Source organism: Vanacampus margaritifer, chromosome 9, assembly GCF_051991255.1.
Source record: "Vanacampus margaritifer isolate UIUO_Vmar chromosome 9, RoL_Vmar_1.0, whole genome shotgun sequence".
Classification (NCBI taxonomy): domain Eukaryota; kingdom Metazoa; phylum Chordata; class Actinopteri; order Syngnathiformes; family Syngnathidae; genus Vanacampus; species Vanacampus margaritifer.
In genome coordinates this window covers 20,679,403-20,706,551 of record NC_135440.1, presented here as the reverse complement: position 1 = coordinate 20,706,551, position 27,149 = coordinate 20,679,403, and the positions used below count along the sequence as shown (strand labels likewise).

Genomic DNA, 27,149 nt, shown 5'->3' with positions numbered 1-27,149 from the left:
AAACATAAGATACAAAAGCTACTTTACGTCATTCAATTGTCACCACAAGCAGTATTCACACATAAACACTAACTCTTAAATCTTAAACTTGTTTAAAATGGTATCTTTAAACAGCAACATTCTCAACAAAACCATATAATTTCATCTAAAGGTCTGCTAGCCTAATGCTAACATATAATGTGAACCATTACAAACAGGCTAATGTAAATTAGCATAGCCTATATGTCAAGGTAATTATAATGTTCAACCGAACCATGATATTAGCTTTTTTTTTTTTTTAAATCAGGCTGACAGAAATTAGCATAATAGTTACAGGAATTGTATGTTCAACCAAACCATAATATTAGAGCTAATGAATGTTTGCTAGCTTAATACTTGCAAAAAATATGAATGGCATTGCCTGACGGAAATTAGGATATACGTTACATTCATAATAATGTTCAACGAAACCATAACATTATAGTTTACGAAAGTCTATTAACTTAATGCTAACAAAAAAATGTGAGACACCATAGACAGGCTAATGTAGATTAGCATAAATGTTACAGATAAGTATAATGTGTAGTCCATAATATTATAACTAACAAAAGTCTGCTATCTTAATGCTAACATGAAATGTTTAACGCCATAGACAGGCTAATGTAGATTAGCATAAATGTTACAGATAAGTATAACGTGTAGTCCATAATATTATAACTAACAAAAGTCTGCTAGCTTAATGCTAACATGAAATGTTTAACGCCAAAGACAGGCTAATGTAAATTAGCATATATGTTACAGTGTCCAGTCCATAATATTATAACTAACAAAAGTGTGCTAGCTTAATGCTAACATAAAAAAACACCATAGACAGGCTAAAGTGAATGAGCATATATGTTACGGTAAATATAATGTTCAAACAAACCATAATATTATAGCTAACGAAAGTATGCTAGTTTAAGGCTAAACCTGTGAAACGTCATTGTCAGGCTAACCACTATTAGCATAGAAGTTACAGTAATTCTGAACCAGATAGAACAACAACACATACTAACACAGCATACAACAACACTGCTTAAAAATCTGCACTATATGAAGGACAGAAAAATGTAACGCCATCCATCTATCCGTCCACCCATGCCTCGTCTCACCCTGAAAGTCACCATCTTCTCCTCCGCGGGCTCCCTTCCCCACCGTAACGCTTCCCGGGTCCACCACCAGCTCCCGCCGATTCCCCAGCCGGGCCCGGACCTCCCGTGAGCCGCCGCCCTGCTCCAGCCGCAGGACGAACAGGTTGTCGTGACGACTGAGGCCCACCAGCACCCACTGGCCCACGTCCACCCGCTGGCCCGGGAGCCGCAGGGCGTGGGCCCCGTCGCCCAGGTCGGCCCGGACCGACAGGTGGCCCTCGGCGATCTTTTTAGAAAGATGACATCATTGTTAGAGCATTTTAAAATTGTCAACACTCTTCACGATGCTGCTACCTCCAGCATGATGTACTCGTTGGCTTCCCGGGACGTGATGGAGAGCAAGGTGCCCGAGGCGGAGCGGGTGCGCAGAAGCAGCTGGATGTTGGTGCGCCGGTTGGTGCCGCCCCCGCCTCGAAGATGGAACCTCAGCATGCTGTTGGAGTCCAAAGAGAACTCTGGAACCACTGAAAGATGAAACCAAAGTTGTTGGCTGTAAAACTCTACTTTTGCCACAAGATGGCGCCAAAACAACATGCACCTGTGTCACACTTGTGCCCGCTGTGTCCCTGATGACACTCGCAGCTGAAGGATCCCCAGTCGGCGAGGCAGGAGCCGCGGGCCCCGCAGGAGGGCCCGGCCGCCGTCAAGCACACGCCGTCCGTCACCCTGCATCCCGGGCTGCTGTCCTCGCTCTCGCCGGGGCGCGCCAGGTCGTACACCTAAGTCACATGGTGTGAGAATTAGCATGTGAAAAGAGTCACCATGTTGATTTCAATTGCGTACCTGCGTGTCCACCACCAGGTTGCGGATGCAGCCGCGGAAACGTGCGTAAGGCATCTGAGGAGACGTCTGCTTCACGCCACCCAGCTGGAGAGGCTGATACACGTTCACATACCTCGACGAGAGCAACAAGAGAAAGGAGGATCAGTGACGGACGGACGGACGGACAGACGGACGGACGTCTTGTGGTTGCCACCTCTCGTTTCCTGGCGTTTGTCCCGCCACCCTGCAGCCGGACTCGTCCGTCTCTCGGGGGTCTCCGCCACCGACCCCCTCCGGCTCGCTCACCGCCGCCCCCGAGCACTGATCCAGGACCAGCTGCACGGCCTAAATCACGCACATTTGATGACTATCAGCAGTGGTAAGAAGGAACCAATTACTCTACATTGTTACTTTTTTGGTGTGTTTTTGTTACTTTAAGTTTCTGACGTCTTTTTCCTTTTATTTCCTACATTTGAAAATGGATATGTGTACTTTCTACTTTTACTTGTTTTAATTTTTGTACTAACGTGCATTTCAGAGGGTTTTTTTTTTAACTTAAGAGCTTTTTTTTTTTTAGCTTTTGTATTTAAGTACACTCTACAGCCTTCACTTTTTTTTTTTTTACTTCTGTACTCAAGTGCATTTTAGAGTTTGCACTTTTTTTTTACTTGAGTATATTTCAGATTCTGTCCTTTATTTAGTTTTGTAATCAAGTACATTTCAGAGTGATTTATTTGTTTATTTTTACAATTAAGCAAATGTCAAAGTGTGCATTTTTTTAACTTAAGGTATATATCAGATTACTTCTGCACTTTTGCAATTAAAAAAAACATTTGTACTTAAGTATGTTTTAGAGTATTCTCTGTTTTCCATTTCATTTTCCAGTTTCCATTTATACTTAAGTACATTTTAGAGTCTATATTTTATTTATTTACTTTACTTTTGTATTTTAGTCAATTCCGTAGTCTGTATGTTTTTACTTCTGTATTCAAGAGCCTTTCAGAGTACTGTACTGTACCTTTGTACTTGAGTACTGTACATTTCAGAGTATTTCCTTTTAAAAAAAAAAACTTTTATACTTAAGTACATTTTAGAGTCTGTACTTTTTTTTAAAAATGGACTTTTACTTAAGTACACATCAGTATTTCTACTTTTACCAGAGTCAATTTGTACTTCAGCTTAAGTAGTAATGCTTTCGCCACCTCTGCTTGTTATTGTCTTTGTAGACGCAAACAGCAAGTTCCAAGTTCCAACCTTGCCATCGCTGATGACGTCAAGTCGATGCCAGCGGCGATCTGCCACGTTGGATTTGGGCGGTAGCTGCAGGGTGAGGGTTCCGGAGCCGTGGTTCACGTTCAGGACCGGCACGCCGTTCTTCAACTCTGCATGGAAAAACAATTTCATGAATCCACATAGTCATTACACTATTTCCCACTAGGGGGCAGCAATCACCTCTGCAGTGAGGAAACCATCTCGGAAGGCTTGGAACAGCAGAAGCCACATGATATCAACAGTTATGAAATATTTGCTGCATTCATTTTTTTTTTTGTAAACAATGTTTATTTGAGCCGAAGAGTTGTTGAGATTTTTGCACATGTATTAAAAACAAAAAATAGTTAAAAAAAATGGATGTTGTGGAAAATTATATATTTTTAATTAATACATTTCTAAAACAAAACAAAACAAAACAACTTAATAATAATAATAATAATAATGCATTGGATTTCCTTGTTCCTCAAAATTATACACATAAATCCCTGTAATGACAACACAAAAAGGTTATTTTTGAGATTTTTTTCAAAATTTTTAACAATAAAAAGTAATTTATTTTTTGTTGAAAACGTAGCTAGTTTTTATTTACATATAATACATATATTTTAAAAAATCTATAAAAAAAATAAATAACTTTGTGTGCATAATTTAAAGGAAATGATGATCCATCCAGAAAATATTCAGTGTTTCAATTATTATTATTTTTTATGTATTATTGATTTAGGTTCTTAACAATTTGATATGTAAAATGGAATAAATAAATTTTTCCCCTTGTTGAATTTTTACTCTCCACATTTTGTAATGTTACTGCCTTATTCCAAAATTGAATGAATTAATTTAGATTTTTTTTCAAATCAAGAATTGTTTTTATATTGAATACATTTGCAAACATTGTCACAAACTGTTCTTTCATGTTGTCATTCTGGGTTGTGTAGAATTTTTATTTATTTTTTATTTTTACTTGCATTTTGGCACAAGGCTGTAACATGACAAAGTGAAGCACTGCAAAGACTTTCCGGCTGCTCTGTAAAGTGATGGGCTTGTGTGTTTAACTGCTGTGTTAGCTGATGAATCCCATTAAAAAACAGCACGAACGCGGCGGGTCAATTCTTCCGTGCTGCTTTCAACATCCTCATGTCCGCCATCGCTATCGAACGCCTTTAATGACAAAAGCACTCCAGCGATCAATGAGGCGGCCATATTTGATTTCCCCCCCTGGCCGGGAAACGACGACAAGCAGGATGGCGGGATAATTACGTAAGTTTAATGGCGGCAGATTATGCAAGACGTGTCTAGCAAAAGGCCGGGAGCGGCGGCGGGGCGGGCTAATCCTATAACGCCACATCAGGACCACCGGGAGGTGACATTAACATCCCATGATGCTCTTTGTCTGCTGACACGCCGCATTGATCTGGTCCCATTGTTGTGGAGAACAAGAGGATCAGCATGTTTGATAAGTACAAATCCAAGGTTTTAGTAACTACAGGGAGGTGCAATAAAAATGGTAAAATAATGTAGAGAAAAAAAGAAAAACTGTTTTTGTATAGCACTATAAATTGGGACAAGCTGAAAGTCACAACAACAACTGTAATATGTTTTCGGTGAGCTTTTAAGGCTCTGAACTCATTCCCTCATTTCTCGTCTTCCTAATCAATATACCGACTCACCGATAGAAATGAAGTCTTGGGGCTCTCCCGGCTGGGCGACGGGACCGAGCGGTCCGTTGTAGAGCAATAGCCCGTCGGTCGCCTCAGTCAGGAACTCCACGGAGATGTGGCTCTGGAAGCACGGCGTCAAGGGGGCGAACCATGCGTAGCCCCCGCCGCCGAAGCTGTGCTTGGTCTGCTGGCACTCAGGACCATCAAACATGGGCGGACACTTGCACCTGACATGTGAAATAAAATTGAATAAGCCATTTTCTTCTTCTTATTCTTCTCACTACATGCCTTATGACTGGAAACAACTAGCCACGATTGAAGTAACTAACTGACCAACTGATTTGCTACGGTAACAGACTGACTAACCACTTGACCAAATAGCTGAATGACTGACTAATTAACTAATTGACAATTAAGTTTACTAATTGAGCAGCTGACTAGCTATTTCACCAGACTGACCAACCATTTATCTCACTAACTAGATGACCAACTAACTTATTGACTGATTGACTTATCAACTACTCTAATGAACTGATTGACTGGCGTTGACTGACTAACTAACTAACTGATTTAAAATTACGTTGACTAATCAGCTACTGTAATGACTGACTAACTAACTAACTAACTAACTAACTAACTAACTAACTAACTAACTAACTAACTAACTAACTAACTGGCAATTACATCTACTATCTGAGCATCTGACTAGCTATTTCACCAGACTGACCAGCCATTTGACTAACTAACTAACTAACTAACTAACTAACTAACTAACTAACTAACTAACTAACTAACTAACTACTGTAAGCAACAAACCAATGACAATTCAACTAACTGACCAACTAGCTAACTGAGTGACTGACTACTGTTACTAACTGACTGACTGAGTAGCTGGCTGACTAACTAGCTAACTAATTGACAGAAAGAATGACTAGCCAAGCTAAATTTCATAAAGCTTCCCGGAACAGAAAAGAAAAAACACTGAGTAAATATCTAGTCTGCTACAGAAGATTGAGTGGCCCACCTGTATCCCAGTGGACCATCTTGGCAGGCGCCCCCATTGAGACAGGGGTTGCTCGGGTAGGACGAGCAAGGCAGGTGTGTGGCCTCGCGTCCGTGGCAACCACATCGCGCCGTGGTCTTGGCCGGCAGGGAAACCAAAGACACGTTGCCCGAGCTGAGGGCCGATGGAGTGTGACCAAAGGACACATGAGTGGAGCAGCCTGCGGAGTGCCCGCAGTCCGCGTGGGGACAGTCGTCCACGCCCACTTGGGAGATGGCCGCGCCCAGCACGGCTTCCAGCTGAAAAAGACAACACCACAAAAATGTGTATTTGATGAAAATAATAGAGATGATAGCAATACAAACATAAAAAAAGACAACACTTTTACAATAACATCACAATAACATCACAGTTAAACCAAGTTCAAATCTTCTTGCCCCTTAGATTAAGATTACATTTAATGTTAGATTGATGGCATTCGTGTTTGTCTTATGGGGTTATGATTTACAATTGGGGTTTAAGATTTAGGGTCGGTTAGAATCTAATGACAGAATTCAGACACATGTGGGAGGTGCGTATCTCATCATCATGTTTACAATTTTCTGTGAATTCAAACTGTTTGACCTTGCGGGAGGTCTGTGATCTGCTGAGTGACATTTTAGTGTGGGTGTGTTTACATGGATGACTGACTCTCAGCACATTGAGTTGGGGTCAAGCAAGCAGCTGCTGTCAGGCTTTTAAAGCATCTTAAGTATTCATGTACACGTGTGTTTGTGTGTGGTGTACATTGTGTGTGTGTGTGTGTGTGTGTGTGTGTGTGTGTGTGTGTGTGTGTGTGTGTGTCTGTGTGTGTACGTGAGACACATGGACATCCACTTAGTGACACACGCTTGAGTGTGAAACTGCTACAGTATTGACCCACAGTGTGTTAAATGCTTGACATTATGTGTTAAGTGCACTTGTGCAAACAAATCTTTGACTCCTTCTGTTATATGTTCATCTACTTACCAACCTACCTGACTGACTGGCTGACTGACTGACCAACCACTTTGGTAATTGACGGACATCTTTTGCAACTAACCAACTGACTGACTAACTGCTACTACTAAATGAGCGACCAATTTACTAACTAGCTGACTACTAACCAACAGATTAACAGACTAACTACTGTAACTAACTGAATGACTGACTAAATAACCAGCATAACTACCTGATTAACCAACTGAGCAAATGACCGAGTAAAAGATTAACTACTGAATACAAATGACTGACCAACTGACAAAGTACCTCGGTAACAACCTTAATAATTAAAAAACTAACTAACTAACTGACTAAATAAACAGACTAGCTTACTATCTAACTGACTGACCAACTAACTGATCGACTGGCTAGCAACTGTAATAGACTGGCTGGCGGACAAACCGACAACCGACTTAACGAATGACTGACTAACACACTAACCAAACAACCAGCCAATTGACTGACCAGGTGAATAACCGATAAACCGATTACAAATAACCGATTATTGTAACTTAGTAAATGAATGAATGGCTGACAAACATCTTGTTGTTTCACATTTAAATGTAAAGTACACAAGTCCGTTTTTAGTGACCTAAATTGAGATGTAAAATGTGTATAAAACTCTAAAAGTAGTTGTGTTGTTGTTGACTTAGTGGAGGTCACCTTTGCTTTATTGGCCGCCACGTAGCCATGCAGCTTCTCGGCCTTGTAGTATGGTGAGCCATGAGCGGCGAACCAAACGCTCAGTTCCCTCTTTTGCTCTGGGCCAGCGTCTTTCATGGAGAATACGTGGACCTTCTCTGGTGTTGTTTGTAGGAGGTCAGCAAGCGCTCGACTCAAACGAGAGAAGCGGCTCTCCTCACCGCCTCTGGACGAGAACAGTTCTTCCACTGTCATGTCTGTAAGGACAACAATGAGCCCACTTTCAGACAGTATAGAGCAACTTTTGAAAACTAAGGAATGGATCTTGTCTGACTGATGTGGTGCATTTGATCCCAGCTAACTAACTAACTAACTAACTAACTAACTAACTAACTAACTAACTAACTAACTAACGGATATTGTGAATAACTAACTAGCCAACTAACTAATTGCATCATTATCCACCTTAATCACAGACTGACTGACTGACAGACATGAGAAAATACAATATAATAAAACTAACTAACTAACTAGCTGACTAACTGATTATATCATTAACTACCTTAATCACAGACTGACTGACTGACTAACTGACAGACATGAAAAAAATACAATATAATAAAACTAACTGACTAACTAACTAACTAGCTGACTAACTGATTATATCATTAACTACCTTAATCACAGTCTGACTGACTGACAGACATTAGAAAATACAATATAATAAACCTAACTAACTAACCAACTAACTAACCAACCAACTAACTAACTAAACAACCAACCAACCAACTAACTAACGACTGACTGGTTGAATGACAATGTTACTAACTGGCATTGTGAATAACGAACTAGCTGACCAACTAATTACATAATTAACTACCTTAATCACTATATAATATAACTAATTAACTAACTGGACGACTAAGTGACAGCCTGACAACTATCTACAACTACTAACTATCCAACCGACTAAATAGAGTAGTGAAATAACTGGCTGACTGAATAACTAAAAAAAACTGACTGACTACTGTACTGAACTAACTCACCAACTAAAGAAAGCAGAAGCTCTCCTGGCTTTGTACTTACTGCGTAGTCGGAGGGAGGCGGCGTTGAGCAGGGCTTCCCGCGGTAGCTCTATCACATCCACCTGTGCCGTGGATGTGACGTCCGGCCAGGCGGGATCAGACACGCGCACCTGCAGCTGGTACGATCCGGGCGGGACCCCCTCCCTGATGCTTAGCTGGCCAGAACTATGGTTAACGCTGAACAACCTGGACAGAAACAATGATTGAAAAGTTTGTTTTGGGTCATCTATTTTATATAAGTGCCTAAAACCATACATGTACCATGTTTGTAAAAAAACAACCTGAATTTCAGTATAATGTTGCTTTAACATCTCTACAGAGTTGGTGCACCCCCTACTTGCCCTCACAGAAAAAAACAGCATCCAAACAAAGCCCTTTATGGCCAATAAAAGCCGCATTTAGTTTAGTCGTGCAAACTTGCAAATTAAACACTATATTTTCCCACATTATGTTTTCAGCAAAATTTGCATACTTGCATAATTATATTGTTCCTTTTTTTATTACATTTTTAATAGCAGAAACACACTTATAAATATGTAATTAATATATCGGACCACCATTATGCTTTTAATCTCCATAGTTTGGGAATCCCTGTCAGATGGCTTTTGTCCAAAACTAATAAAGGTCACAAAAATGAATGACTTTTTTTAGTGACGTTAGGGGGGGAAAAAAGTCTTTCTTAGCGCCTTGGTTGCCCGGGCAACTGGCAAGGACGAGTTATGTCGTGGCACCTTGCCCAGACATCCTGTAGTTGCATAAAATATTAAATCTCTGCATTAAATTGAGTTTTTTCCCCCCCCATCTAAATTGCGTCACTAATGTTTCACTTCTGGGCTGTATGGTGTCGAGCATATAGTGCACAGGGTGGGCCAAAAGTCCATTTGCACTTTTTAAATGAACTTATTTAACGAAGGAAGGGGAGCGGGCGGGAGTGGATAGGAAGGAAGGAGGAGGCAGGGAGGATGGATGGGATGAAAGGAAAGGAAGGAAAGAAAGAAGGAATGACTGAAACGTTCATTCTTGTTTAAAACACTAACTCCGGCTTGAAACCATGATTTGAAATCCTAACCTAGGTTAGAAACCCTACTTTGAATCCCTAAAACGGTCTTGAAACCCTGCTTTAAAAAATGTTATATTTTTAAGGGCGTCAGCCAATTAAAATTTTAATCGTAATTAATCATATGACTTCAATAGTTAACTTAATTGCGTGTACGTACGTGTACAATAAAATATAACATTTTTTTTTGTTTCATACTCATACATAAAAGTGGGAAAATTTTAAACTAATAGAAAAATGGCTGCATCTTTTAGTCAATGATACAGTAATTTCATAATAATTCATAAAATTGAGTTAAAATTAAAAAGATACTTCTATACTGTAAAAAACAAGTGTGATATTGATTTTTGTTGACGTCATTTTTTTCTGCCACTAGATGGCACAATTGCATAATTGTAAGATGTCGGCGACAGCTCAGTGCATTTTCTTTGCATATTGAGAGCTATTTAACCTTTAACATGAAGTAACTTGTGAAATGCTGCACATTTTTAAAATTGTAAAACACAACTTGACCCCAGCCTCCACAAATATATGCATTATTATTACATTTATGATGTGGAGGTGTCTGCTGCTGCTAACTTAAAATGAATGCACTCATTTTGACACCTCTAATTATTTTCAAAACAAAAGTGATTAACATACATAGTGTCAAATAAATGTAAATGCATTTCAAAGTTTTTTTCTTTTAAGTGTATACTGAACCTACTTTTGGCTTAGACTGTCTTCATGTCCATATTATTAAAGGCCTAGCTTGAAATGCAGATGAGAGCAGATGTGCTCTGTGGTGCAACACGCGTGTCCAGAGCGTCTTGAAGTGGAAACCCTCACGCTCTGCCGCACTGGAGACGTCAGCGCCGCCCGACTACCGTGTTGGACGCCCGCCATGGCGCTCGTGTAGCGTTAAACACGTGGTCATCCGCCCGCCGCGCCCTTCAGACTGCGCGCCAGATGGGCTCATTAGTGGCCAGCGAAAGCGAGCCAAAACGCGTCCGATGTGTCGACAGCGCCGCCGCCACGCTTGCATTTAAACCTTAAAGACGTCACCCGCCGCGGCGAAGCGCGTCACCCGCCGCGGCGAAGCGCGTCACCCGCCGCGTTGCCATGGCGATCCACAGCGCGACGTGAGCGCCATGTAAACATGTTTTCACCACGTGGATCCATTATGGAAATGCGTTTGGGCATTTTTTAATTTCACTTTGTGGATCTCGTCTCATTTGATACTCCCAAAGCAAAAAATCGACCTTTCAAAGATTTAGAATTGCTGTTTACATGGTCACTCTTTGTGAGGATCACCTTTGCTAATATTCTCTGTTGCTTTGTGGTTCCTTCATGGAAGCGTCTCATCTTGGAGGCTTGACAAAGAAGTTTCAAGACTCCTTAAGTATAAATAGCTCCTTACCCTGCACGCTTTTTTTCCCCCCTGCAAATTTCCATGTCGCCGCCTCTTTGTCACGGCACACCTTTGTACTTTCTGCCACGCTCTGGTTTAAATCTGTCACTTGCTCTTTTAGCTCAACCTTTCTTCTCCTCGTCATTCATCTCCAAATGTGCGGAAGATTTTTTTTTTTTTTCATCTACAAAACTTCATTGACTTGACTTGAGTTCCCTGCTTTTGTCTACCTGATTCGAATTTGGTAGCAATGCGGCAAAATCCTTCAGACAGGTTTGTCTTGGCCCGTGGAAATGAGTGACCTGAAAATAGCTGCTTCGAAACAAAATGGCTGACTTCCTGTGTCTTTTCAGTAAGTGCTACTTTAGACTATTTTATGTTTACTCATGATAGTCATGTTGCTAAGTGAAACTGATTTCAGGGGGCTAAATTTTCCAAAACTTCATCATCTGCATGTCTGGGGGAGAAAGTGGAAGTGCCATAATAAGCTTAATAAAGCTTAATAGCAGTTGCTGAGCAGTAGCATTTCCTTTTTTTTTTTTTTCCTTTTCTGGAGAAAAGAGCAGTAGCATTTCCTTTGCTTCTCTCAAGCTTCACAGGAGAGTCACATTTTTCGGGGCAAGAACCTCTTACACTCAAATAATGAATATCCTTCAGTACCTGTAGTGTTGTAGTCAAGACCACACCAACAGAGACCAAGATATTATTGAGGCTAGAGAGTATCAAGACTTTGACACTTTTGGAGGTTGAGACCAAGACCAAGACTGTGTATTTCAAAGACAAAATGACCACTATCTTTTTTTTTCCCCATTAGCCTGTTTGCAACAAAAACTAATTCTGCTATGTTTTTGAACTAGAAAATCCTAAGTAAAAATGGCTTTGAGACCTTTAACCCTGGAGAACCCACGGGGTCAAATTTGGCCCCTATAAATTCTGCTACTCGGTTTCCACCGGGTACTCCGGTTTCCTCCCACATTCCAAAAACATGCATGGCAGGTTAATTGAACACTCCAAATTGTCCCTAGGTGTGAATGTGAGTGTGGTTGTTCGTCTTTGTGTGCCCTGCGATTGGCTGGCAACCAGTTCAGGGTGTACCCCGCCGACTGCCCGAAGCCAGCTGGGATAGGCTCCAGCACCCCCGCGACCCTTGTGAGGAAAAGCGGCCAAGAAAATGGATGGATGGGTTATTTTTTTTTCCCAGCAGTGATTTTGTCCCTGTGTTCTTGTTTCCATTGGCCAAAGTGTGTTTGTACATTCAAAATCCAGTTCTAAAATGCAACAAATAAAACAAAAAATATATATTGTTCAATGTAGCTGTGTATTTGATTGATTATTTTCTTAAATTCTTAATGGTTTACTGACAGTTTTTGTTATTCTGATTCTTCGAAATAATACCCCTAAATCCCAAAAGGGTAAAATTTCGCCCTAATCCTAAATTAGGGAATAAAGGGTTAAAATTGAAAAAAATATATCTTTTGGTGTTCAGTGAATTTATAGCAGTCATTTAATGTATAATTCATAATTTTCCAAAGAAGAAAAGGGTTCTTGGGTTCTCCAGGGTCTCAAGAATGGTCTCGTTACCAAGACCCATCTTGAAAACTATAACATTTATGTACCTGGATGGTTTGCCTTCAAATTGGTACGTCTTCTCACTCCAGTCGTCGAGGTCTGGGGACGGGATTTGGCCCAGCACTGTTGTTGGCAGGATACCTGGTTTCCAACAAAGGAAAGTCCAAAACAATAAATTACCTTTGAAAAGCAATCAAAAGGGTCATGTGTGGGGAAAAAGGGAGTCCATAAAAAAAAAAAAAAAAAAAAAACAAGCTTAGTCCCTTGCAGTAAGTTAGGATGGCTGACAGCTGGTCTGAACCACTAAATAAGTGATGTGTTCTGCAGCGAGACAGCGGAAGCACTCGACTGTGACAAAGATGTCTTATGAGCTCAGCGGTGGTTGCGTTCCGCCGGTGTCGAGGACACGCCGGGGGAGTGTAAAGGTTAGGACGACCAGTCACAAAAAAGTTCATCATCAAATCCTGGTCGTAATCAGCGGACGATAAACGTAAAAAAAAAAAACCTGCAAGTCACTCCGAAAACTTCACAAAAGTCTTAAACTGAACTGGTCCTGTTTTTGTTTGTGATCTTGGAAGCATGAGTTCCAAACACAGCAGGAAATGATCCACGATTGCAATAATGGTAGCCTTTTTACGTCCGGAATCAGCAGAGATGACTGCTGGTTTGTCATAGGTGTGAAAGAAGCCATGTCAAATTGGTGAGCCATTCTCTAAAGAGAGGAGTTTTACGACGATCTCACACGATGGCCAAAGTGGCCGCTAACAATCCGTTTGCCACCAGGCAGGTTAACAACCGGTCGTTATGCAAGACATTCTAAAGCTGCACCTTATTTATATAGTCTCTCGATCGTGGGCGGGTCCCGGAACATATTGCCGGTGATAAAACGGGAGTTCTCTGTAAAGGTAAAAACAACCAGCAAGACCCAAGTAGTCTCCATTCAATTTGTGCAGATTACCAGAGATGAATTTTGAGCGTCTCTCATTTAGCAATCGTTAACAGAGACTTCCGTCATCGTCAATCTGTCAATATATCAAGTTGAACCGCATCATTTGTCGATTGCTCAGCAAAAGGGAACATCCATCATTGACGGATTGACAAATTTATTGACAATTACGTTGAGCTTAGCTCGTCATTTTTTGCGAAGTCTCATGTCAATCGCAATCGTCAACAAAATTGCCGTCCGTCATTAACGCCAATATTGATGGAATGCCCACCTCTGCGGATTACCATTTACCGATTGACTGCAAATCTACGCAGACAAACTTGGATGGCACGCACCTTCGTAGCTGTACACGATGAAGTTGGCGTGCCCTGGCGAGTGCGGGTGGTCGTTCCGGTCTCCGATGACCACCGTCAGCGTGCTGGTGGAGCTCATGGCGGGCGAGCCGCTGTCAATCATGAGGATAGGGAGTCGGTACTCCTTCTGGCGCTCGCGGTCAAATGTCCGCAAGGCGGTGACGGCAGCGCTGCCGTTGCGGAAGTCGGTCAGGTTGAAGTAGGCCGCGTCCGCCGTGAGTGCGAGGAGCCGTATGGAAAAAGGTCCGCCGTTGGACGAGAGGTCGCGGTCTGTGGCGTGCAGCATCAGTGAGCTGGCGTTCATCCGCACCGCCTGCGGGGCCGCTGTGTTCTCCCACACCACCGGCCGGTAGGGGGCCTCGAACTCCGGACCGTTGTCGTTGATGTCCAGCACGGTTACCATGATGATGGCTGTGCCAGTCAGGGCGGGGCTGCCAGCGTCAATGGCGAGGACCATGATGCGGTGCTGAGAGATTTTCTCCCGATCCAACGAGTTAGCCACTACCACCCAACCGGACTGATCCACTAGGAACTGATTGAAGGGGTCTGACTCCTTGGCGATACTGTAAGAAAACCGTCCATTTTGTCCAGAGTCCAAATCGGTAGCCATGACTTGGGCAACAATGGTGCCCACGGGAACATCCTCAGACATGGCCGGCGTCTCATAAAACTGCGGTAAGAAGACGGGAGCGTGGTCATTAGCGTCCTCTACTTGTACCAGACAGTAAGCCAGACTGAAGAAATCCGCATCCTCCGCCTTCAGAGTGAGGTTGAAAGTCCTCTCCTGGGGTTTCTCAAAGTCCACTTTCTTCTTGAGCTTGATCACGCCACGTCGGTTCACCTTGTCAGTCTCCACTAGGAACTTCCTGTCATCGTCTCCCCCCACAATGCTGAAGGTCACCATGGCGTTCTCGTCCTGGTCTCCGTCAGTGGCGGAGACCACGAGAACCTCGCTGTTCACCTCCAGGTCTTCGGTTACCTGAAGAACGTGGCAAGTATAATTAAAACCTTGAGGATACCGTCATGAAAGAGGGGCCATTGACTCACCTGGGCAGTGTAGACCCTCTGTGTGAAGATCGGCGGATGGTCATTGACGTCCGAAACCAGGATGGTGGCGGTCCCCGTCCCGGCCAAGCCCCCTCCATCCCTGGCTTCCACCACTACCAGATACCGCTCCTCCGCCTCCCGGTCAAGGGAGCGCAGCACGGTGTAGATGGTCCCGGTGGTGGCGTTGATGGAGAACAGATTGAGGTTGATCTCGTTGCGGACGTTCTTGACGATGCTGTAGCTCAGCGCCGCGTTCTTGCCTTCGTTGGCGTCGTCCAAGTCCATAGCTCTCATCTCCATGACGGAGGTGTCGGCGGGGGAGTTCTCAGCCACTTGACCCACAAAACAGCCGTCCACTTCCAGCGCCGGGCACGGGAAGAAGGGCGCGTTGTCATTGATGTCTCGGACCTCCAAGAGGACGTCTGCAAATCCTGTGAGACCCGACCCTCCCTCGTCCGTGGCCAGGACCAGGAACCTCCAGGCTGGACGCTCCTCGCGGTCCAGACGCCGTTGGGCGTAGATCCTCCCGGTGCGCTCGTTGATAGTGAACTCACCTCCCGCTCCTTGACCGTGGAGGGAGTAGCGCACAGCGGTCTGGTCAGCGTCTTGGTCAGGATCGGTGGCGGACACCTGGAAAAGTAGGAACGAAATCATCACAATCGGCCATGTTGGCAGGACAAACAAGCACTGACACTCACATTCACAACTGCCGGCAATTTAGAGTCACGGTTGAGCCTCTGCAGCTTTAATTAATTTTGATCATACTTCATTGGTATTGTGACCAAGCAATCCAATAACCACCTTAGTCTTGCTCTAGTCTTATCACAACGTTTTTCATTAAGCAGCCACATAAAAATAAACATCCCCCCTCGCGTCCTTTTATCTCCGCTGGCGACGCCACCCGGCTGTCAGCGTAAGAGAAAAGCTAAATGACACTTTTGAGTGTTCTGTCTTCTTCTTGTTTACAGAAAGCTTTGATGTGATCCCGCTGCCGCCTCATCCTCCTTTTTTTATATGTGTGTTGCCGTGGCGACGCGATAGACGAAGTATTTTCAACCACCGTGCCGGGAGGGATCATCAGGGGCGCCCCGGCAAATGATCAATTTCATTTACTAATTGATTCCCTGTACAGTATATCTATCTATTTAGTGTTTTGCAGGTTGGGAAGAAGCACAGAGGAGGAGCAGGCCGGAGCACAGGTGATGTGAAAAGCATTCATTTCAAATTGCATTTTCCCATCTGTTGGATTGTGTGAACACGCGGGGATGAAAAAGAAGGCAGGGGGGGGGGGGGGGTGGCACGCCAAAGCGAGCGGGGTGGGCGCACATCAAATCAATTCCAGAGGAAGCGGGGCTGGGCGGCGGACCGGGTGACACGCCGGATTACTTCCCTGCCCTCTACGGCGCACCTCCACCCTGCTAATCTGATTGAGAGCGTTACGGCGAGAGGGTGTGACCAATGGCGGATGAACGGCGCGGGGTGATGAAGAAAAGAAAGAGAAGGAGGAGGAGGTGGAGGGAGAAACTTTTCAGAAGACGTCTGATTCCGTCTGACCGGAACGCCGTCACACACTTGTAATGTGTTACAAGAGCGAACAAAAAGTATTGGGAAACCTGCAGGAAGTAAAGTAATAGAAATAGTTCAAATGAATTTTTGACGTCTATAGCCGTCAATGGCAGTGAATGAGTTAAAAATGTGAAAATAAATAATATTTTTACATGTTTTTATTTTTTGCCAAAAATGGCAGAGGATTTAATAAAACGACGTTTTAGGACAAACACACAAAGTGAAAAAAAAGGTCATGGAGAGTTTGGACAAAAATATTAGGACGCTTACAATCAATGAAAAGTGACAAAAACTTGAGCAAAAGTAATGGGACACCAACAGACTAATGTGGAGATTGGGTAAAAGTATTGGGCCACAGATGTAGACTCAAGTATTGGGACAGCCACAGGAAGTGAAAAGGGAAGCATGTGTGGACAAAAGTAGGGACACTTAAAGGGAGTGAAAAGAAGACAATACGGAGACTGGACAAAAGTATTGGGACACCCAGAGGAAGTAAAAAAAATGTGTGTATTAAAGTATTGGGACACTACAGAAAATGAAAAGAATCTGTACATTGGACGAAAGTATTGGGACAGCCACAGGAAGCTAAAATGAAAGCACATGTGAACAGAAGTAATGGGATACTTACAGGAAGTGAAAAGAAGACAATATGAAGATTGGACAAAAGTATTGGAACACCGACAGAAAGTGAAAATCTAAGAAAAAAGTGTGGCCAAAAATATTGTGACACCAACACAAATGAAAAGCAAATTTGAAGTGAGTTTGGGCAAAAGTATTGGGACATGCATAGAAAATCAGGGAAATGTGGAGTTTGGGCATAAGTATTGGGACACCCAAAGTAAGAACAAAGTGTTTTTTCCCAATACTTTAAGCCATATTTTTTATTAAAATTCCACCTGTCAAATTCCCCGAAATGAGCGACGACGCACCTCCATGATGAACACGGGCAGCTCGTTGAGCTCCTCCTGGACGACGGCGTGGTACTCGCTCAGGCTGAAGACGGGCGCCTCGTCGTTACGGTTGACCACCTGCACCACCACCAGCGTCTCGTTCTCCCACTTGCCGTCCGAGGCCACCAGCCGCAGCTCGAACCGCCGCTCCATCTCGTAATCCAGCGGTTGCGCCACAAAGACGGTGCCCACCTCCGGCTCCACGTCGAAGGTGCCCATCGTGTTGCCTGCCGCGATCTGATAGCGCAGCTTGGCGTTGGCGCCTGCGATGGAGCGCGGATCTTTTTAAGGCACAAGATCTCAAATACATTCAGAAATGGATTTTGTAATCCCCGGACACTTCATTAGGTACACGTGTGACAGTTGTGTAGCATGTCGCACCGTGTACACAGTAGCACGTTTACATACCTTGCATGCATTTGTGCATGTTTGCATATCTTTTATTGTCACCTGCCAAGGGACTACGTATGCAAATGAGCAGCCTCTGGCATATTTACATTCGTATTGTACATGCATCTTCATCAGTATTCTTGGTTTCTTTTTACCTATTTATTTATTTATTATGATTTTTTAATTTTTAATTTTTATTATTATTTTTTATTTTATTTTTTTCTGGACTATTCTTTGTTTCTTTTTATTTATTTATTTATTTATTATGATTTTTTTTCTGTACTATTCTTGGTTTCTTTTTATTTATTTATTTATTTATTATGATTTTTTTTCTGGACTATTCTTGGTTTCTTTTTATTTATTTATTTATTTATTATGATTTTTTTATTTTTTATTTTTATTTTTTATTTTATTTTTTTCTGGACTATTCTTGGTTTCTTTTTATTTATTTATTTATTTATTATGAATTTTTTTATTTTATTTTTTTTCTGGACTATTCTTGGTTTCTTTTTATTTATTTATTATGATTTTTTTATTTTATTTTTATTTTATTTTTTTCTGGACTATTCTTGGTTTCTTTTTATTTATTTATTTATTTATTATGATTTTTATTTTATTTTATTTTTTTCTGGACTATTCTTGGTTTATTTTTATTTATTTATTTATTTATTATGATTTTTTTATTTTTTATTTTTATTTTATTTTTTTCTGGACTATTCTTGGTTTCTTTTTATTTATTTATTATGATTTTTTTATTTTATTATTTTATTTTTTTCTGGACTATTCTTGGTTTCTGTTCGTCTATGTTAATTCTTAGTTAATTCTTGATGATATTTCTATGTGCAGGTCCCGACTTGGTTCCATGGCGCATTTATCCATATCTATCTATCCACATCACGTATCAAAACAAAATATCAGTCGAATTCAAACAGAAATGCGTTTGGCACACTTGGCCTTGCTAAACACACATACACGCACGCACAGACAGATGCATGATGGGAGCCCAGAGGCAGGTCCGTCTGGGTCGAGGCTCGCTCAACATTTACTGGCAGCGAGGAGAATTTAGCAGGCTATCACCATCTGTGGAAACATGCAGGACCTTCATCAAGCACACACTCCAACTGTGTGTGTGTGTGCGTGTGTGTGTGAAACGCTGAAGCTCACTGGTCCTTCACAGCCTCTGAGCACGATCTGTGGTGACCAGTGTGTGTGCGTAGTGTGTTGAAATGTGTACGAGGAGAGTAGTTCCAGTGGTTCCTTGCCTGCAGCAGCCTCACTAATGATCAGGCGGCCCATATGGCATTGCCCTCTTCACACACACACACACACACACACACACACACACACACACACACACACACACACACACACACACACACACACTTGTGTACACGCACACACACGCACGGACACTTGCGCGCGCACACACACGGGCGCTGATTTAATTGGCAACCCAGCAGGAGGCTCTAAAATGAGATGAAGGTCAGTCGAGGGCTCCTTGTGAGGTGGGCCCGAGGGGTAAGTTGTCCCCCAGCTGTGACTTGCAGGTCCACGCTCTGAAGGACTCCTCATCACTCACAGCTCAAAGTTTCGTTACATCAGGAGATAAAAAAAAAAAAAGAATACGTCTCGAGTGGTCCAACACTTCAGACTGTATGTTCGGTTCTGTGTTGATTTTGTGATGCTTTTGTGAGGTTCTATGTGGGTGCTATTTAGTTGGGAGTTCTATGTTAGTTATTTTGTCTTCTTCTGTGATAGTTTTATATTTGTCTTTGTTTTCTGTGTTTGTTTAGCGTTGTTCTATAACATTGGTTTTGTGTTATTATGGTTCTTTGTTGTTACTGTGACGGTTGTGTGAGGGTTCTCTAAGGTTCTACGTTGGTTCTGCGATGGTACTTTGTTGGAGATCTATGTTCAGATCTATGTTGGATCTATTTTCTGTTTTGATTTTAAGTTTCCTCTATTGTAATGGTTCTGTTATGATCCTATGTTGGCTATTTGTTACTCCATGTTTGTACTGTAATGTGTCTATGTTGGTTCTATTGTATACTCAACAAAAATATAAACGCAACACATGTTTTTGCTCCCATTTTTAATTTTAATTACATTTTTTTGTTGAGTATATGTTGGGCCTCCGATGGTTCCACGTGGAATCTGTCTCGGTCTATGTTTGTGTGTTTTCTGTGTTAGCTTTGTGCTGTTCTTTTTGTGTTGTTCTATTACATTGACTACATTAATTCATTCACTGCCATTGACAGCAATAGACGTCAAAAATTCATTTGAACTATTTCTATTAGTTTAACAAATTTTTCCATTTTTGTTAACAATAGTATGAAAACCTATATATATTTTTTTTACATTTAGAACAGATATAAAATTTGTGATTAATTGTGAGTTAACTAGTGAAGTCATGCGATTAATTATGATTAAAAAATTTAATTGCCTAATGCTCCTAATTTTTAATAATCTTTTCTTTTTCTTTTTTATATATATATTTTTCTTTTTTATATGTATTTTTTTCTTTTTAATAATCTTTTTTTTTTTTAAAGGAAAATATTATTAAAAATTAGGGGCGTCAGGTCATTAAAATTTTTAATCGTAATTAATCACATGACTTTACTAGTTAACTCACGATTAATCACAGATTTTATATCTGTTCTAATACAAAAAAAAATATCTAATCATACTCTTGTTAACAAAAGTGGGAAAAAATGTTAAACTAATAGAAATAGTTCAAATGAATTTTTGACGTCTATAGCCGTCAATGGCAGTGAATGAGTTAATCGGCAATATTTGGGTTTTGAAAGGCCACGCAAACACTCACACTCACTGCCTGTATGTGCGGCGGCCATTTTACGTTGCCTAACTTGAGCACATAGATCTCCCCGTGGGATATTTTCTGTCTCTACGGCGAAAATGCCACAGTATGTATATAGACACATAACATATACTATGTTGGCTATTTGATTCTGTATCTAAATGTTTTTTTTTTAATGTTGATTTTATTGCTTTGGTCCTGGTATAGTCCATGTTAGTACTATGTTGGTTCTATGTGTCGGTTCTTAGTAGCTTACCAGACGCAAGTGTGTGTGTGTGTGTGTGTAAGAGTGAGCGTGCTCATCCGTGGCGTATGTGTTTGTCTATGTGTGCGTACGTGTTGTTTGTAAATGTGTTAAAGTGTTTAAGTGCGTGTTTGTGTGTGTGTGAAGCTCCAGGCGACACCGGCGCTAAAGAGCCGACTCGGCAGAATCTTAAACAGCCTTTTGATCTCATTAGCAGACGCACTTAGTTCGGCACATTTTCCAGTCGGAGGGCCGAGTAGGATGCAGAAATCACACAGGGTGACAAAGAGCTGCACCGACTAATCAGCTTTACGGGGCAGCACGGGGAGGGAGTGGAGTGGGAGGGGAGGGGGGTTTACAGGAGGGGTTTCGTTCACCCGGTACTTTGCCTTTCTTTCGCTCTACAAATTACGCATCAAGATGAAGAAATAAATCCATATGCTAAAGGATTTTTTTTCAGCCTCTCGTATAGCGAAATTGCAAATATTGGAATCAGTAGGTTGTTGCTGCGTTGTTGCTATGTTGGCCCTCTTAGGAATCTATGTTAGGTTGTATGTTGGTTTGAAGTTGGTTTGCTATTTGGTCCATGTTGGTTTCGTAATGAGCCTATGCTAGTTCTGTAACAGCTCTATGGTAAAGCTATGTTTTCTACGATGGTCCTGTACTGTTTCTATGTTGGTTCTTTATTGCTCCTATGTTGATTTGCGAGGTCTTATGTTGAGACTTTATACGTTAAAACAGGTTTAAAATTAGCATAACGTCCACGCTAATTTCCTTCAGGCTGTCTATGGTGTTTTCATTCTATGTTAACATTAAGCTAGCTGGCTATCATGAGCTCTTGTGGTTTTCTTGAACATTTTGGTTTTTAAATATAAAAGGTTTAATGTTCTTTTATGTATGGTCCCCTGCCTACTTTGGAAGACGATGGTCCTGTACTGTTTCTATGTTGGTTCTTTATTGCTCCTATGTTGATTTGCGAGGTCTTATGTTGAGACTTTATACGTTAAAACAGGTTTAAAATTAGCATAACGTCCACGCTAATTTCCTTCAGGCTGTCTATGGTGTTTTCATTCTATGTTAGCATTAAGCTAGCTGGCTATCATGAGCTCTTGTGGTTTTCTTGAACATTTTGGTTTTTAAATATAAAAGGTTTAATGTTCTTTTATGTATGGTCCCCTGCCTACTTTGGAACACACACATCCTATTCGACAAACAATGTTCACTTAAGTTTGTACCTAATAAAGTAAATCAAGAATATGGACGCAAAGCCCCTACCAGTGTCTCCCAAGGTGCGACAGAGCAGACGAAACAAAGGGTGCAAAAAGAAAGTAAAAAAAAAATAAAAATAACAGCCAACCCCTTGGAGGCTGCCAGGCGTCGCCAGCATCCGCCGTCATCACGACGACTCAAAGAGAGGAGCCTGTTTTGTTGATTTGTGGCCTCCCGCTGCTCATTGGCGGAGAGCGGGGGGAGGAAGACGAGCGAGGGGGCAAACACAAACATCAAAACTATCCTGCTCAGGGGAGCGTGGTGGCGCTCGCTAACGAGTGGTGGAGGTCGGCGGTGGGAGGCGGAGGAGGGCTTGTGGAGTTTGGATACTGACATGTTACAACCACAAACACCGGGATCATATTGTAGTGTAAACCTGGGCAAAAAAGTTGTTATGTGGCTTGCGGGGTCTGGATTGGGACATGTTACCCTTTTGAGACCCGTGGCTTTGGCGCCACAAGATGGCTGTTGAGATTTCCTAAGCCAGTGGTTTAAACTTTTTTGCATACTAATAATATGTCCATAAAATTATGGTAATTTTGGGGATTTCTTCTTTTGTTTTTGGACACGTTATCGTTACTTTTTGAACATTTTCTTTCCTCCTTTTCGTAAATACATTTTCTGACATTTTTGGCAATTTTGTGAACATTTTATGGTAATTCTGGGATTTCTTCTTTTGTTTTGGGACACTTTATAGTTACTTTTTGAACGTTTTCTTTTTTGGCTTTTTTAAAAAAAAATCAATTTTCAGTTGTTTTTTTTTACCAATTCCAAATACATTTTATGGTGATTTTCTGCCTTTCTTCTTTTATTTTTGAACATTTTATGGCTACTTTTTGAACGTTTTCTTTTCTGCCGTTTTATTCAATTCTCTGCCATTTTTGGCAAAAAATAAAAACATGTAAAAATATTATTTATTTTCTCATTTTTAACTCATTCACTGCCATTGACGGCTATAGACGTCAACAATTCATTTGAACTATTTCTATTTAACATTTTTTTCACTTTTGTTAATAAGAGTATGAAAACCTAGGAAAAAAATATTGTACATTTAGAACAGATATAAAATGTGTGATTATTTGTGAGTTAACTAGTGAAGTCATGCAATTAATTACAATTAAAAATTTAATCGCCTGACACCCCTAATTTTTAATAATCTTTTCTTTTCTTTTTTTATCGCGTCAGGTGATTCTTTTTTTATTATAATTAATCGCATGACTTCAATAGTTAAGTCAAATTTTATATCTGTTCAAAAAAAAATTCTAGGTTTTTATATTCTTGTTAACAAAAGTGGGAAATAGTTCAAATGAATTTTTGACGTCTATAGCCGTCAATGGCAGTGAATGAGTTAAAAAAAGATCAGGAGAGGGACTATGTGGCTCTAGAGCCGCAGGTTGCAAACCTCTGTCCTAGGTCGTGACTGACCTTCATCGTGGTCGTTGGCTGTGACGGTGATGATGACGAAACCGACCTCCTTGTCCTCTTCCACGCTCACCTCATACACCGAGCGCGGGAATGTCGGAGCGTTGTCGTTTACGTCTGCCACAAAGATCCTGACGTAAGCCGTGTCTGGTAGGATGACATCAGTCAGTCAGAACCGTGGATTATTTGGGTTCAATGCTGTTTCTGAGGTGGGTACCGGTGTTGGGCTGTCCCTGCAGTCCCGGTCTTGCCGACTCGGAACCATCCTGTGACTGGACCTCGATGAGATAGGAGGCTTTCTGCTCTCGGTCGAAGGAGGCCCGCGTAGTGATGATGCCGCTCATTGGATCGATGCTGAATAACCCGGAGTCTCCGCTCTCATCTTTCAAGATGGTGTAGTGGACCTGAAAGGACCAGGAAAGACTCGTTCCCTTTTCCCTCGTCAACATAAAGGTAACATGCAAGTCGTATTCAGGGGCGATAGGGAGGTTCTCACCATGCCGTGAAGGCCCGAATCCAAGTCGATGGCCGACACCTGAGCCACCGACGCGCCCACCTCGGCCCCCTCGGGAACCGTGGCCTCGTACGTGGAGGACAGGAAGAAAGGAACGTTGTCGTTCACGTCTGAAGAAAAGAAGACATCATGGTAGAGATGTAAAGAAAGGGCTTCGTTAAGTGCTTACATGATCATGTGACCTGTCATATTTGTTGTCTTAATGAGGAATAATATTTTCTATGCAGTCCAAAGCAATACAGTATTCTGGTTAATGTTGTGTTAGTGGAATATGAGTTAAGCAGCAAAATCCAGCAGTTTTCATCCATATCAGAAGGCGGCCATTTTGCCACTTGCTGTTGACTGAAGATGACATCACATTTTGCCACTCGCTGTCAACTGAAGATGACATCATAGTTGCTGTGATGTCATCTTCAGTCAACAGCAAGTGGTAAAATGGCCGCCTTCTGATATTGATGAGTTATGCAGCAAAATCTAGCTGTTTTTCTCCATCCCAGGGGGCGGCCATTTTGCCACTTGCTGTTGACTGAAGATGACATCACAGCAACTATGATGTCATCTTCAGTCGAAAGCAAGTGGCAAAATGGCCGCCCCCTGAGACGGATAAAAACAGCTAGATTTTGCTGCATAACTCATATTCCACAAATGTTATATTAATCAGAATGTCATGCTTAGACAAGTGAGGTCACATATAACAAATTATTGTCGGTTGACTTCCGCTTTAATTAAGCAGTTTTAACCCTGAAAATTGCTTAGTTGTGTTTTAACATACAATATATTGATCACAAATCTAAGAACAAACTTAGCTTAATTTGAAAGCTTAGTCGAATTTGACCAAAGTCCTCACCAGTGACGTTGACGTAAACGGTGGCGAAGGAGGCGAGCGGCACGGCGGCCACGTTTTGGACTCGAACCCTGAGAGCGAAGAAGCGGGTGGTCTCGTAGTCCAGGTTCTCGGCCACCAGGATGGACGCCGAGCCGCCCGCGCGGTTGGGTTTAATGTAGAAACGCACGGGCATGTTGGTCTCGGGCATCTGACCCTCCTCCAGGTTGTAGGTGACACGCGGGTCACCCAGTGCAGATGTTGCCTTCACTGTCTGTGGGCCGGAAGAAGAGGACGGCATTAGTTAGATTGTACAGATTGCGTCTGACTGATTGGTCTGTGCTGGTTACGTTGATTCTGTATTTGTTTGGTACTATTTTGGGTTCTATGTTTGCATTATGTTATTGGGTCTGAGTTGATTCTGCAATATGGTGGAGCTGTGTTGGTTCTACCTTGGGTCTGCCATGGTTCTATGTGCATCCTGTGATTGTCCCAAACTGGTATTTTATCGGTCCTGGGTACTTTATTGGTACTGGGATTGGGAATGGTTAATTGTAGGGTCTATGTTGTTGCTGTGTTTCTATATTGGGACTATGTTGGTTCTGTAATGGGTAAAGAAAAAAACGTTTTTAACTCATTCACTGCCATTGACGACTATAGACGTCAAAAATTTATTTGAACTATTTCTATTAGTTCAACATTTTTTCCCCACTCTTGTTAACGAGAGGATGAAAACCTAGTTTTTTTTTATTGTACATTTAGAACAGATATAACATTTGTGATTAATCGTGAGTTAACAACTGAAGTCATAAGGTTAATTACGATTACAAATTTTAATCGCCTGATGGCCCTAATTTTTTAATAATTTTTTCTTTTCTTTTTTTTCGCCAGGCGATTAACATTTTTTTATTTTAATTAATCGCTTGACTTCAATAGTTAACTCACAATTAATGACAAATGTTATATCTAATCTAAATGTACAATAAAAAAAATGTTTTTCTAGGTTTTCATACTCTTGTTAACAAAAGTGGCCCAAAAAAAATGGAAACTAATAGAAAAAGTTCAAATGAATTTTTGACATCTATAGCCGTCAATGGCAGTGAATGAGTTAATGCTGTTTGATCTTCACTTGTAGTCCTTTTGTATTTCTAGTAGTCGAGGTAAAAGTTGGACGAAATCTGAGTTGAGTGGAGGTCATTCGGTTTTTTTTCTCTCACAGCGACTCTTGACGAAGATCAGACGCGCCGAGCGAGGGCGTCGCCATGACGACGCGTGAAAAGAACGCCTGGCGCGCTTCACCTTTGAGCGCTGCGAGGCTGCACATCCTCCTTGTAAGGGCAGCGAGGAGCAGCCTGAAAGGGCTAACATCACAGAACATTCCCCAACATTCCCGAACATTCTTCACAGAGCACGCAGGCTTCTTAAATGGAGGGGAAAGTAATCAAGTTTGACCTGAAATGTTAAAACAAGATGGAGTCGATGACACTTTTGTGTATGTTATTTCTTGTTAGGAATTTTTGGGATCTGTAATTATGCTATAGTGGTCTTGTAATGGTCTGTGTTTGTTCTGTGATGGTTTAATATTGATCTGTTTTGCTTCTATGTGTTGTTGGGATTATGTTGTAGTTTTGTTAGACCTTGGAGTTTTCTGGATTTTTCACAGAACTCTAATTGTTGTATTTGACCTCGCATTAACCTTCTTCCTTTACATTTTCTGAGGGGGGGAAAAAAAAAATGCAAACTTGACCTCAGCCAAGAAAAGATTACGAGAAAGAAAAAAAAAGCACCAGGAGGAACGTGTCCATGGAAGTTAGCACGTTTTCCGGTGGTGACGCTGAGTGAGAAACGCTGTCCGAGCACTTAAAACACAGAAACACTCTCAGCCTGACTGTCGTCCGTACACTTAAACAACACGCTCAACATACTGTGGATTATTTCCAGCAGTTGAGTTTATTTCCATAGTATGAGGTGATGGTTATTAATTAACACCAACAGAATCTGGAGAGACGAGCGATCTAATTAAATATATGACCCGTAGGCTGTGTGTGTGTACATATTTTTGTGACCCTGTGGGATTATCATGAACGCCGGGTTTGAGGAGCATTCATTAAATAACACGTACATTGCTTGGGACCAGGTGCTTGTGCACACTATGGACTTTTTTTTTTTTTTTTGGATTC

At 41.7% G+C, this 27,149-nt stretch overlaps 1 protein-coding gene across 1 annotated transcript in view; it reads right to left on the bottom strand.

Annotated features, from left to right (window-relative positions):
* LOC144057464 (neural-cadherin) overlaps positions 1-27,149 on the bottom strand; it is an 86,690-nt gene that overhangs the window by 4,823 nt on the left and 54,718 nt on the right. Inside the window, exons 13-30 of the mRNA XM_077575039.1 lie at positions 24,994-25,243; positions 24,129-24,256; positions 23,850-24,036; positions 23,636-23,779; positions 17,469-17,752; positions 14,974-15,603; positions 13,909-14,905; positions 12,675-12,768; positions 8,613-8,797; positions 7,548-7,783; positions 5,886-6,163; positions 4,871-5,088; positions 3,186-3,313; positions 2,146-2,276; positions 1,953-2,064; positions 1,708-1,888; positions 1,464-1,633; positions 1,131-1,395 (exon numbers count right to left, since the gene is read on the bottom strand). Of these exons, the coding sequence (XP_077431165.1) occupies positions 1,131-1,395; positions 1,464-1,633; positions 1,708-1,888; positions 1,953-2,064; positions 2,146-2,276; positions 3,186-3,313; positions 4,871-5,088; positions 5,886-6,163; positions 7,548-7,783; positions 8,613-8,797; positions 12,675-12,768; positions 13,909-14,905; positions 14,974-15,603; positions 17,469-17,752; positions 23,636-23,779; positions 23,850-24,036; positions 24,129-24,256; positions 24,994-25,243 (4,618 nt within the window). The remainder of the gene's footprint in view (positions 1-1,130; positions 1,396-1,463; positions 1,634-1,707; positions 1,889-1,952; positions 2,065-2,145; positions 2,277-3,185; positions 3,314-4,870; positions 5,089-5,885; positions 6,164-7,547; positions 7,784-8,612; positions 8,798-12,674; positions 12,769-13,908; positions 14,906-14,973; positions 15,604-17,468; positions 17,753-23,635; positions 23,780-23,849; positions 24,037-24,128; positions 24,257-24,993; positions 25,244-27,149) is intronic.